We start from the raw sequence: 14,820 nt of genomic DNA on the forward strand, positions 1-14,820 counted from the left end.
AAAATTTTGTTTTGAATGAAATCACTTTTAGGAGTTGTTATTACTCTTATTGAGATACATGCTATTTTTCCTAATATCATGTATTAAACATTTTTTTCTTTTAAATATATTTTCTTAATTTAAATTTTAAATTAATTTAATTCAAATCTAACTATAAAGCAATTTGTATAGACTACCTCAATGCCCAAATCCTTTTACTATTATCTTCATCTATATATTTAATTTTCTTAACCAATAATTATCATTTTCATCTTTATATTTCAAATTGAATCGTGATATTTAAAAAAAAATACTAATATCAAATAGTTAAAAATAACATCGTATCATAATATAAATTATTTAACATAAAGAGAAAAAATACTAAATATTGACAAAATAAACTTGTTTTACATGATAAATACATAGACATTAAAGTCTAATATAAATCTAAAATATAACTTATGTTTAAAAAATTATTTATTATAAAATTTAATTTTATTGTAAAATTTAGTTATGTAAAGATATACATTATTTATTATCTTTTATATTTAGAGGTAAAAATCTAACTTTCCAAACTAAGAAAGTTTTAATTATATAAAAATACTAGATTACGCCCTTTTTCAAATACAAAATAGCCTAAGCTAGGATTTATCTTTATCCAAAAGTTTCAATTTCCATTCTTGTCAATGGTTATACTCACTCACATGACTCTATCTTTCTTTAGTTTTGAAAAATTACTAATTTTTAAATTTGTCAAAAACTTATCTTTATTTTTTAACGTAAACTTCCGAACTGCTTTATTATCTATATGTCAACAATTACATAATTTTTTTTTTTTATAAAAAAAGTGAGTGTTGTTAAAACATGAGTGTTGTCCATAAGAATTAGTTAAAGAGACTAAAATTCGTTTATCATATCAAATTTATTTACTATATAATTACAATCACAATATTTTCATATATTTAAATTTTGAGTTAAAGAATAAATTATTCAAATTTTGTGTAATTAAACGTGTGAGTTTTTAATTCTAAAAAATTCTCAAGAAACATACTATCATCAACCAAATATATTTTAACTATTCTTATATACATATAAATTTAAATTATCGTAAAATCATTTATTAGTAATTTTTACGATAATTTGAATTTATGTATAGATAAATCTGTATGCATCTGCTTGGGTTTGTTTTATATAGCATTTGCGAGTTTGAAATGCTGCCAAAACAAACAGACCATTATAAAAAATACTGTAGTTTTCATGAATTATGATAATAACTGATATAGAATATTACTTTTAATATCCATTATTACCTTAGTTGATATAAAAAGCTGTCATACTTTACCTGTTATGAATCACATTTTTGCATCATTTGGAATACTCACATGTAAATAGAGATTATGAGTTTATTACTTTATTCACCTTTTATTAATGTGGATACGAGTTGATATTCAGATACTTAAACTTTATGTGTATGATAAAATTATTTGAATACTTTTAATTATTTTAAATAGAGATTTAATCTAATCAACTTTAAAATTTAGTGGTAGTGTACTCATAATATAAAATAATCTTATACTTGTATAATTATAAATCAACCTTGATATGATATTTAAAATAATTTTGTAAAAATCAATAAACTTATCATAAAACAAAATTAAAAAAAAAAGTCAAAAATCATCGTTAATATGACATTTTAAGATAATTCTATAAAATTCAATAAATTTATCATAAATTATAGCTTTTGATTAATGCATAGGGGGTTTCATGAGTCGGTTCGAACTGATTTTGATCAAATTCAGGATTTAACTTAATCAAATTTGATCAGTTTAGTTCGATCTGATTTTCACCATTTTTTTTTTAACCCAACCCAATCCAATTCATTCATGAATGGGTTGGTTCAGGACAATGGATTACACATTTAAATTTGATCTTTTTTTCTCTTAGAACTATTATTTTATACAATGATTCATCCAAATATCAAATATAATTAACGCAATGTTATCAAATGTCTTAAAGTAGTAACATTGATTTATTTAATATCATTAACATAATATTCTAAAATAGACTAATACAAACTAAAATAAAATATTCTTCAACAAGATTTATTATAATAATTTGAATCAGAACTATTTTCTGCAAACTAATTTATTGCAATAAATGTTGTTGCAACCAAATTTGCTATAACTAGATTTGTTGAAACAAAAAAGATATGATTCATTAATATTATAAATATGACGAAAATAAATAAATATAAAAAAGGTGAAACAAACAACAATGTACCTAAAAGTAATACCTTAAAAAGTTATAACACTGCTAGTCCAAACACTTGTCGTTCTAATACTTCGAGTCTTAATATTAAACATAATTAAAGACAAACCAAAAAACTCTAAAAAAAATTTGATTGATTTGGTTCGATTTTGATCAGATCTATAAATCTAAACCCGTGAATCAATTCGTACATGAATGTTTTTTTATTGATTCGATTCGTTTTGACTCAAATACATAAATAATATAACCCAAAATATTTGAATCGGTTTGGGTCAATTTGGAGTTATAGGTAACCCGTACCTGTGAATACCCCTATTAATGCATAATCTTTTTTTTTTCCTATTGAGTGCAAAGTCTTTCTTATCTTAATTTGATATTTTGTTTGTAAGAGTCTTGTTAACTAATATCTTAACATAATTATTTTAATGTGTAAATCACAAAAGGACACAAAAAAAATGTGAAAAGTACAATTTTGCACTTTTCTATAATAAAAAATTACTCCTAAATTCCTTAACTATTATCCTTAAGACATCCTTAAAAAAAACATTATCTTTAGAACACTCATTAGCATCTTAGCTATTAGTAATTATTTTAATAAGTTAATAATAAATATTTACATATCCCATAAATATTTATAGATATTCATTAAATCTAAAACAAATTGTGTACAAAAAAATATAAAACAAATACTCATACAAGAGGAGAGAATAGTACCTTTGAAGATTTTTAATGAGTTATTGAGTTCGAATCTTAAGCTGAAGAATTTTTGTCCATCAGAATTTCTCAAGAACTATACTTTTGTAAAAGAAAAACATTATTTTTTAATGTTATTTGCAAAAAAAGAGAGATTATTTTTTTATAAAATAAAATTAAAAACTCATATTAAATTTTAATATTTGAATAAAAATTACAAAAATTCTTAGATCATATATATATATATATATAATATCATAAGATCCAAAAAAAAATCTAAAGATCCAAAATAAATCCTTTCAAATATGATGTTAGTAGTTAATAGCACTCGACCCACACCTTACCGTTTCTAAGCTTTTGCGGAGACAAGTTTTGATGTCCAACGTGACGTATAGAATGGAGAAGTCAGGGTAGGGCCACTAATATCAAGGCGCGGTTCTTCTGGTTTTGGATTCCGCAAATTCGTTATACTTGTTTTTCTTTAAGTTTTGGATCCACTTCAATGTTCGGAAGCCTCAATTAATATTCCAATTCAAATTATATACTTTGTACAAATTTAGGAGTTTTGTGATATTAGTTTACATTTATAATTATTTAAATTTAACTGGATTAATATTTGATAATATATGAGATAAGATAGCTTCAATTGTATTTATCGACACAATATATTAATACTAATATTATGTATAAATAAATCATAAATTGAAAAATAGAAAACTAAAATTAACATATTTTAAAATAGATAATATTTATATAAATATATTATCGTGTTAAATCAAATATTATTTATTAAGTCAATAGATTTATTATCAGTATGCAATTATTAGTACAAATTTAATAAAAAAAATAGATAAATAGGTCTAGTGGAATGACTCAAAATATAAATAAAACTTATTCTCAAAATATATTTGTTCATTTTTTTGATTCAAATATGTTAAAATTAAATTTAAGCTGAGTTAGATTAGTGAAACAAAATAGATTGGGAGTACTCTTAATACAAATATTACTCTCTCTTTCTGAATAATTTCATCCATAAACTATTTGAGTTTAATGTTCATAAGATGTTAGTGTGAAAAGTTTTATATTGTCAACTAATAAAAAAATCACAATTATGGTGATAGACATAATTAGGTTAAGTGATTTCAAAGATAAATTGCTCAAGTATGGTATAGTTCTGGTCATGCACTTAATATGGTTGAGTTTTGGATTGTAAGCACATAAAGGGGGATTGTTCAAGAAACTATTTACAAACGTGAGGTTATTACTTATTAAACTGATTAGGGAAGAGGGTGAGGTGTGTATTTATATCCAAACCCAACTCCATTCATGAAAAACATGAAAAAAAATCGAAGCTGAATCTGGTCAAAATGGATTTTTCTTATAAAAGCCAACTCATAATTAAACGAGCACTCACAAGTTTAGATGTAATTGTCATGCATAAAGACACTCATTATATCCGTCTAAAAAAGTACATGTTGTAAATTTGCTATTGATAAACCTTTTTAAATCTTTGACCTTTGGAAAATGATGTGTGTGGGCTTGTAAACATCTAGGAAGAGAAATAGATAGAAAACAAAAATAAAAATATAATAAATAATAAATGATATGATATTATAATATGATAAGAAGAAAGAAATAACTAATGTGATAAGATGTTTACATATATAGTCGGAATGTTCAAATATAACTATTCTATCTTAACACCGTTCTTTTTTAAAAATCTTTAAAACAACTCACTAATTGTTTGAATTGCAGCAAAAAAAAAAAAATACATGTGGTTACATAATCAAAATGATGTTTTAACGTAAAACCGAAAGGACAATATTTTTTATAAATATAATATAAATGTATATAATTTACCAACGAATTGTTGCAAGATGAGTTTGGATTTTTTAATGTGGTTGATAGAAAAGATCCTAGGAAAGATTGTTAGTTAGATTTACAGTAAAAATTAATGATTAATAAAATGAATTATAGTTCACACCTACATGGTATGAAAGAAAAAAAGTATATAATTCATACGTATATTTATTTTATTTTAAACACAACGCGTTAATTCCTTCTTCAACCATAGGCTTCTGTCTCTGTCAAAGCATAAGTCATTAATTTTCCTCCTTGATTTGTGGCGCAGAGTGTGCTACGTGATTGAGCTAATTATAAAGGGAATAACTGATGTGCGTAGGACGCATATTCATTCATATCGTGTTGATGAGAATAATAGTAAATTAATTAATTACCCTATTGCAACAACTTCTTAATTTGGAAACAACCTTCTTAGTTCTTATCAGTTTAAATAGCCAATTGCGAGGACACTCTTTTAAATAAGACCTACTAATATAGTTACTATACATTATACTCTCTTAGTCTTATAGATTTTTTTAAATATTAAATGAAAGAAGACTTCGTATATATACAGCAGGCATTTTCAAGATATATCACTTACTTGAGTTAGAAACTTTAAATGTAAAATGTGACTGTAATCATGCTATAATATTTAACATTTAGAACTGATAATAAGAAATTAAAATGTCGGTAAGGATGCATCATTATTAAAAACTAAATCATCATCCAATGTAAACAATATTTTATCGGATTATATCGGTTTAGATTAATTTTCTTAAGAAAATTAAACATTCCAAGGTGAACCCGAATCACAATTTTTTTAATCTTTTTATGGCAGGACTTTTTGGTTCAAAACTTATTCCCAAACCAGTTTACAAACACCCCTACTATTAATTATATACTATTATAAAATTGTCATGATTCAATTTTATGAAACGTGACCAATTAAAGATTAGGTACACCTAACACGACGTCATGTGTTAAAATCAATACCTTTTACAACTAACACCCACATGATCACATCACTTAAATATAACCACCAAATTAAAATCTTAGGTAAAGTCTTCTCAAACGATGAGGGATTTCTCATTCAACATATTCAGTGCACGACTGAACATATCATATAATCGTGAGCCGAACGCAACCCGTAAAATTCAAAAGTAAATAATGATCCGTTAGCGGTTGACTGCACAATCTTCATGTCTCCTTCATTTTTATCTCTTTTTTTTACTGCGGTAGTCAATCAGTGAAAGTGAGGCATATATTGCTTCTAATCCTAATTTTCAAGAATAGACTAAACATATTGACAAAGACTGTCATTTGTTTTCATTCTTCTCAAGCAATCAACTTGCCAACTTCTTCACCAAGCCATTGGACCCTTCACTCTTTACACATTTCCTTGCTAAGTTGAGCGTGTTAAAAATACACTCTTTATGTTACTCGTATTTGTTACCCATCAGTTTCTAATTTTTGCTAGTTAGTTAGTTACATCAGCTTGATTCAATTGCCTTACTCCACGAGAGTTGTATTTGTATATATACATGAGCCATGTATTATCAACTCAAACAATTCAATCATAGAATTCCTTCTCCCAAATCTTAATAGTTTCACTACAATTATATGACTGTGTGCGTGACATATCAAATAAGAAGAGCATTTGTATAAGAGGCTAAAAAGAGGAAATCTGAATTTATAGATGAGATTAAAAGTTATTTAGTGATTACATGACACTTAAAAAAATTACAATGACCATTTTTATTCTGTGTGTTGTTCATCATTACATTTTGCTGGTGTGTTAGGGTATGCCATTAATTCTCTCTTGCCATGGTTATTAATTAGTTTATCAACCTACGAGTTAGAAAGTTAATCAGTTTTATAGCTTACATGTATTCCCATTGAAGGCGAATTCAAACATATCCTCAATAGTTAGGACTGGTGATATACTACTGTAGACAATTGTCATAAATCATAATATTATTATAGTTGGCTGTGTAACTAACATAACTGACTATGAGGTTTAGTTGAATCAATAGAATCAGTTTTCAATTGCCTAATTTCTTTCTCTCTTCTGCCATATTTCTATTATGGTTTATTTTGATTTCTCACAGGTGGAAACTTGGGTTTCATTTTTCAGCAGCAAGCATACCTTTATACCGTGTAGGGAAGATTGGACATTCTCATTTTGATGTTACGCATGGAAAAAATTCTTTGGTGTATTTTGATGAGAAAGGAGAAGATGAATTATTTTCTGGATTAATATTATCAAAGTAGGGTCTTATTTGGTTTTATTACCATATTATTTGTTGCTTGTAATTTTTAGATATGTTGTCGTATAATTGGTTGTTGGTTATTTATTTAGTTACTGCATTCTCTTTAGTATTTGCTATTCCTTAGTTCTGACATTATTTGGCCTATTTGTCTCCATGTCATTTTGTCCTTTCTTGGCTTACACCCTTGTCATTGAAAAGGAGACATTTCTAGAGCCTAGAGGTAACAGCCTGGGTAGAGGATGATGTTCTTATAATGGCTGTCATCACAATCATAGGCATCAAGAGGTACCTTCTTGTAGTTCTGAGGCTGCACCACTAATTGTCTTATTGTGCACTAAGATCAACCACCATCTTATCAAGTATTCTACTATTTGTATCAGCATAATTGTACAACATATCTTGAACTGAATGATTGGATGTTTTAGATTTCAATACATAAATCGAACATAAAAGAATTAATATCCTCCTACAAAGAATAAATTAGCTTTGAGTTACTTGATGATTAATTTATCAGTTTGAAGCATCCATATAATGGCTTAACTTACCAAAACTGGTGTGGTGTCAATAACATAGGAGAGGATAAGTTATCATCATGCTATTTATTTGATATGTGGTTTATTTGACTGTATAAGTCAAGATTTTTCTGTCCATTCTCTATCTAAATATAAAACATGCAGTATTTCTATCAACAGCTAGCCTAATAAATTAAGTAACTTATTCTCATATAACTTCTGTTACGTACTTGCCAGTAATTTTTCTAGGTAGGACATATTCTGTTGGCAAAACAACTTTATTAAGTGGTATTCAATACGAACTTATCACATGAGAGTTTGATCTTAAGTTTAACTGTAAAAACTATTGAAATAACTTATAAAGAGCTATTGGTAAGCCTAAATAAACTTTTAGTATCATGTACTTTGGGTTAAAAAAAAAGGTTGGTTACTTTGGTGGTTTAATTAAGATGCCATTAAAATAAATATTCACCTGAAAGTCTAAAACAGTCCTAGCTAGCTGTAATGAGTTACTTTGGTGGATACTTGATTTGAAGTTCATTTTTTTTTTTTTACATATTAATCAAGTATCAATTGTGCTTAAGTTTAACTGGTCTTTCAAAATTAATTACATGGAGTAGTACAACTTCATTCCAATAGCATTATAGCCAATAAAAAACGAAGGCAATGCAATTGTCCGTAAGCTTATAAAAAGAGAGGAAGCCAGTGGTTCATTGTAGAATAGTCACAAAGTTTAAAGGTTCAAATCTTTGTGGAGGCCATGGAATTGATTCCGTGATAAACTTTCAAATTGGCAGTAGTAGTTGATGAGATTTTGATTTCGTCCCAGCTGAAAGTGGGGAAATATGCAATATAGTACATTAGTACTAGTATTTGGCACCACAAGGACATATGATGAGTGATTCTGGAATAATTATGAGTCATGGGGATGAATACGATGGCGTCTCTTTTCCCAAGTTGACTATTGCCTTTGCCTCCTCCAGTTCAAACCTGCTTGGAAAACAATAGGATTCATTGCAACGAAATACCAGAAAGAAAGAAAGAGAAATTTTTTATTGTGTTGCCTTTATCTTACCTCGTATCCGCTTGTACTTCATACCCACCCTCGGAATTGACTATGCTGAACTAAGTAACATATTTTTTATTCATTATATGATCTCTCTCAATTTTTTTAATGCTTTGACGAAAATATAAAAAAATAATTCTGCTTACGAAACTTTGAAAATTTAAATGGTGTCAATGAAGACATGTTTAAGTTGTGTCAGAGTTGTGTTTCATATTCAATATACAGTATACAGTATGTACTTTAACGTTAGATTTATCAGAATAACAAAACATGCACTCAAGTCACAATTAAAATCTTTATCCAAAAAAAAATGAAAAATAGTCACAATTAAAATGGACAGTTCAGAATCTCGGTTCGGTTTGTCGTCTTTGGCTAATTATTAGATTCTCCCTATAATAAATACATACGACTTAAATACTACCAAACCAAGTGGATTGGTAAATTGGTGTTGGATTGTTTCTAGTCATTTTTTAATTTGAATTTAAATATATAATTGTATTAAATATTTCATATATATATATATATATAATAATAATTTTACCTAACTTAATCAAAATTATTCCAAATAAAAAAATACTTGAGGTCTTTAATAAAGTATAATACAGAGCCTGCATGTAAGTGAACATGAGTTTTGTTGATTATGAAGACTAATATGGAGTTAGTATTTTTTTTAGAAGGATATTTAGTTGTTTAAGCCTGTTATAGAAGTGCAGTTGTGAAAATAGTCCAATCAGTTTACTTAAAAAAGCCTACAATGCCCCATGGGCTAGAGACAACCCAAAGGTCTTAGATTTTAATAATTTAATTTATTTTATGTAATCATATATAAGTGTTTTTTTTAAATAAATCATGTGCATACATTTTGAGATTTAAGGATGGATACAAGTTTGGGTTGACTCGATAACTTGAAAATGCCTTGATTAAGACTAGGTTGAAGAAGTCTTGCTCTAGGTTGAGTAGAAGATACCTGAGTGAAAGATGTTTTGACAAAGGTCACACTAAAAATGTTCTAGTTGATATGAGATTGGGCCAATGATGTCCAAGTCAAGGATGTCATGGTCGAGGTTGGGCCAAGATGTCGGATCGTGAATGTATTGGTTGTAAGTGGATTGAAAATGTTTTTGTTGAGGTTGGACAAACTAAGACCAAATTAAAGATGTTTTTGTTAGGGTTGAGTCAATGATATTTTGTCAAAAATTCTTTGTCCAAGGTCATTATCAAAAATGTTAAAAAAAATTAACTAATAAACATAAGTCACTTGATAATACTAGACATTAAAAAAATGAGTAAAAAAATAAAAGAAATATAAGAGGTCAAAATACTAATCTAAAATAAACAAATTTAGAAGTCTAAAAAATTTGTTTAGTGATTAGATAAGATGGTACTCTCATGTGCACAATGAGGGAGGGTGGAAACATAAAAAAAAAAAAAAAGTAGACCCGTTTAAATAATAACATGTGGCAGACTTAAATTTTTTTTATATTATTAATATAATGAAAGGGAAAAAAAGTAAGTAAATAATTAAATTTCTGTCTCATTTTCCTAAGAAAAGCGCAAAAGAAAGCACAGAGCACAAGATGCCGAGGTAATATTTGCTTTAGTATTAATCAATCTGATTAAAGCAATTGAGCAATGTCGCTTTTCAAGGAAAACCTTAGATAAAATCATCTTACTATGAATTTTTTGGACATTCTACGGACAGGTGTAATCGCTTTTCCAAATTGCTTTCAGAAGAGGAGCGGATCACCTTTTAATATTAATTATTTTTTTCACTAATATTTTTAATAAATGATATTTTAGTTTTTTATTCTAATATTAATATTTATTAAATTTTTTATGTGTAAAATAACTTAGATGACACTTGTTTTGAAAGACAAATAAATATTTAACAGTGATGAATCATATTTACAAAGTTACATGGAATTTTTTTTATAAATCTAACTTGAATTACCTTTCATTAAATATTTTGGCGGGCCAAAATCGTTTAACATGAAGTAACCTATAATCTAAGGACACAAAAATTTTAAAATCCTATTAATCAATACCCTTAGAACATTAATTAAGAAACTAAAATGAAAAAATATATAATGTAAAAATCATAAAAAAAAAACGTAAAAAAAATGACAGTGCAATTCTGGCATTCCAATCATTTGCCAAAATTTTATATTAAATTTAGTATATGTTCTAGAAATTCATAACTCGTTTCCCCCATTTCATAGTCCAGTCTATTGTAATTAAGTTTCTACTTGATAAAATTATTGTTGTGAAATCTCAATTAGTAATTACCAAGATGCAGTGAGATCAGAGATGCCAAGAACAATTGATCGATTGTTAAAAAGTAAAAAACAAATGTTTTTTTTTTTTTGTTAAAAAACAGCAGACACACAAGTCAACAAAAACAACTAGCCATAATGTTTCCATAGAGATCTCAACTACCAAACTTAATCCATCATATACCAGAACGTTACAAAAGTACCGAAACACATGAAAGAAAAAAATGAAGGCATAAGCTGTGGTCAAAATTAAGTGGAGGACCTGCAGCAACACTTCATTCTTCAGCTTGACCTTGGATTCTCATTAAGATTGATTAAATAACTGTCATGTCCAAGTCCAACTGAAAATTTGACCACATAAACTATCAGACAGGTGGGTGTATTAGTATATGGACAATTGTGGACGAGAGAAAATTAAAAAAATTAGGTTGCACCAACATTTTATATGCTCGATTAGCAGTTAAAAGAAATAATTTTCATACCTAACATTTATTAGATAACTGATGCAAAATAATTTATTGAAACACTGAGGTGTGGTCTAAATACAAAAATCAACGGATTCAATTTGTAAACCATAAGACATGAATGACAAAAACAAAATACATGGGAGAACCTAAAGGTATGAACTATACACATACCCCACCACCAGCAATAATAACCACCATATCAAAACTATCATCATATCCAAGAATTCTATGCCCCTCCTCTCTATACACCAAAGTTAAAAGGAAAAATAAAAATATAAACCCCAGGTAATGAAACTAAATCAAGGATGAATGGAACCCTCTTAAAATGAAGCAGCGGCTTCTGTCTGGCTTCCTCTGCTGCGACGGTGTCGTTTTCCATGGTGACGGCGGCCGCTTCCAAATGTGACGGGATCGAACCTCCTCAGCCTCTCAGCTTCTTGGGAACTGATGACACACTCCGAAGGAGGGACTTTGTATCTGACTTTGTCATAGCAGTAGGAGTATGTCATGTGCTTCTTCCTGAAATTCTCCATTTTGATTCTTTGTGCTGGTGTAACACCAGAAGAAGGAATTGTTGTAGTTGCCTCAGAACTTTGAGGAGCATTGTCACACTTGGCCACGTGCTGCTCAATTGGATCCACTGCACAACCGTGCAGAACAAGGTCAGAGAATTCAGCAACATAGGGTGCATACTTGTAGTTAACCCTGTATTTGCCCCCATTGGTAGCCCAATCAGATGCATCCCATATTGTTGCATACAAAGTCATTGGCTTAGAAGGGAAATCCCCTCCCATAGATTCTGTTCGAGTCACTTCTCTAATAGGAACATTGTCCACATAAAATCTGAACATGGATAAACAAGAACACAATTGTGAAAATAAGCAAACAAGTGACATTCAAAAGTAGAAATTAGCATAGTTGAATAAAAAAAACAAAAATCCATACAAGGAACCATGTTAGTTACAGCCTTATGAATTTAGGTAGACAAAATGGTGTTCTGAGTGCTAAAAGGATATATAGCATTGAAGTATTAGTTATCTTAGTATCTGGTTTTATTCATTCTCAATAACCAAGAAACCAAAGCATCACATACACAATACAAATACTATTACAGGAGGGAAAAAAAAAAAGGATTTTTTTCATCAAACAGGGGATTTAGAAAGGGAACAAGAAAATTGGATGGCTTTTTTTTTAATAAAACATCACCAATCAAAACAACAAAATCTATCAAATTACTACTTACTGACATGCAAAATAAGAATAAGGGGTAGTATAATAACATAACAAATAAGAATGATGAAAAAAGTTACCATAACAGAGAAGATGTAGATATAATAGTCAAGTTTATAACATGCAAAACAGAACCAAATATAGTAAATGTAGATAGAGACTCACATGATCTGAGAGTCTGTCCAGACAATAGTGTACTGATGGAAATCATCTGCAGGGTCAAACCACAGACCATATCTTTCCTCTCTGCCAATGTTGGTGCTACCATTGCCATAAACATTGGTCTGAATCCTCCAGTCTTTGCCTCTAATGTTCCCCAAAAACTCAAAGTCGATTTCATCATGGTTATTCTGGAACATGTCACCATTTGACATCTGCAAACAGATAAGTGATGAAATAAATTAATTACTCTTATCCCATTTGCCGGATATGTAAGTTAAAACTTCAAACCAAAACCAGAAACAATGAACTTTTTGGTTCAAACAAACAAAACTGCCCTTTTGCCAAGTAAAGAAGTCTTTAAATTTTGTTTTGAAAATTCCTAAATTTTATTCTCCATTGGCGAGGATGAAAAATGAAAGTGAGAACTGAGAACTATGTGGTTTACTATCAAATCACAAAAAAATTACTGGTTGGTTGAAGTATACTAGCTGTGGTTTAAAAACACAAACCATAAACGAATGTGACTTTTTTTTAAAATAGGACATAAAACTGATTCATAAAAGAAAAAAAGTATAACTTTCATATAATCACCAAATTGAGGCAAATACTCACATAGAAGGCAACCACAACTCCTGCAGTGTAGTCAGAAGGCAACTTAATAGAAGCGCTGAAATATCCGTGAAGGTAAAGATCATGCGACACAAATCCTGAACCTGCAAACACACCCCAGAAATGCGAAAAAAAAAGGTGAAGACTTTAGCCACAGAAATCACCATCTCAACAACCCCACATAGATTGTCAAGCCAAAAACAAAAGCTAGCAAAAAAACAAAAAACAAAAAAAAAAAAACCTGTTCTCTCATCGAGTGAAAGATGAACCGATTTGCCATCCCTATGGATGACCAAGTTGCTGTCCCCAAACAAGGGCGCGTAGCCTTCATCAAAGGGTATTATGGGCAAGTTTCTGGAGGAGGCAGCAGCGAAGGCAGCAAAAAGCATGGAAGAACAAAAGAAGAGCAACAACCCCATGTGAGACCCCTCCATGATTATGTGTTTCCTCAGAAAAAGATAATATGAGGAGTGGAGCAAGGAAGAGTAATGAAGAAGAAGAAGAAGAAGAAGAAGAAGAAGGAGCAAAAAGGGGATGAGAGAAAGAGAGAGGTTTGGAATAATCTGTATTCTCTACAGCTAGAAGCGATAGAGAGAGCCGAAAGGAGCTTGTTAGAGAGAAAGACAGGCAAACGAAGCTTATTTGTATTGGTGAGAGTGTGTTGAGCTGTGTCCGAATGTAGACAAATACTAGAGTCTTTATTTTCTTTTAATTGAAACTCTCCTTTTCATTGATAAGCAATTGGGGAATATTAAATGTATGTGGAAAATGAGAAATACGTTAGAATTGTACAACAAGCTCTCAGCTGTAAATGATTTATTGGTATTTTATTCTCTCTTTGTTGGTGTGTAATGTATTTTTCTGGTTTGTTTTCGATTAGTACAAAGACTTGTTGACAAAGGCTTCAACACGCGGCTCTGTTTCTAATGTTAACATATCCTCTCTGTCCCCTTCTGCCTTAAGCCACGCTAATTTCTTTCACCCTCTTTATCATTTTTGCAAAAAAGTAAAATAAATAATAAATTAATGAACTGAATCAGAAAATTAATTTGGACTCAGAAAATTGTTCGTCTGCAGTTTTTTTACTTTTCATTTTTTTCAAATTAATTAAACGTTAACAAAAGTACTCCATTATAATGTCATGTAGTGACTCGTGCATGTTAGAAATGATAACTAATTCTTAACTAGTTATTATGTGTACATTTATTTTTAACTAATATTTCAGTTTGTATATTATATATATTAAATATTTTTTTAATTTATCATTAGAGTTATAATAAATAAACATTTTTTTATCCTCGAGTTGTGTGACTATTGTCTCATCTCTTGACCGGAATATTTTTTAATATATAAATTATATTATAATTAAAGCTTAAAATAAATAAATAAGTATTTTTAAATTATATTTTAAAGTTATGGTGAATAAATTTAAACTGTGATATGAGTATT

The 14,820-nt window shown here is 28.9% G+C and overlaps 1 protein-coding gene across 1 annotated transcript; it reads right to left on the minus strand.

The window, feature by feature from the left end:
- Positions 1 to 11,391: 11,391 nt before the first annotated feature.
- LOC100790136 (probable xyloglucan endotransglucosylase/hydrolase protein 28) lies at positions 11,392 to 14,044 on the minus strand. The gene is made up of 4 exons (XM_003531090.5): positions 13,613 to 14,044; positions 13,375 to 13,475; positions 12,766 to 12,974; positions 11,392 to 12,213 (listed from the first exon to the last, which is right to left on the minus strand). The coding sequence occupies exons 1-4, from the start codon at positions 13,803 to 13,805 to the stop codon at positions 11,691 to 11,693; spliced, it is 1,026 nt and encodes a 341-aa protein (XP_003531138.1). The 5' UTR covers positions 13,806 to 14,044; the 3' UTR covers positions 11,392 to 11,690.
- Positions 14,045 to 14,820: the final 776 nt, after the last annotated feature.

This window comes from Glycine max, chromosome 8, assembly GCF_000004515.6.
Source record: "Glycine max cultivar Williams 82 chromosome 8, Glycine_max_v4.0, whole genome shotgun sequence".
Lineage (NCBI taxonomy): Eukaryota > Viridiplantae > Streptophyta > Magnoliopsida > Fabales > Fabaceae > Glycine > Glycine max.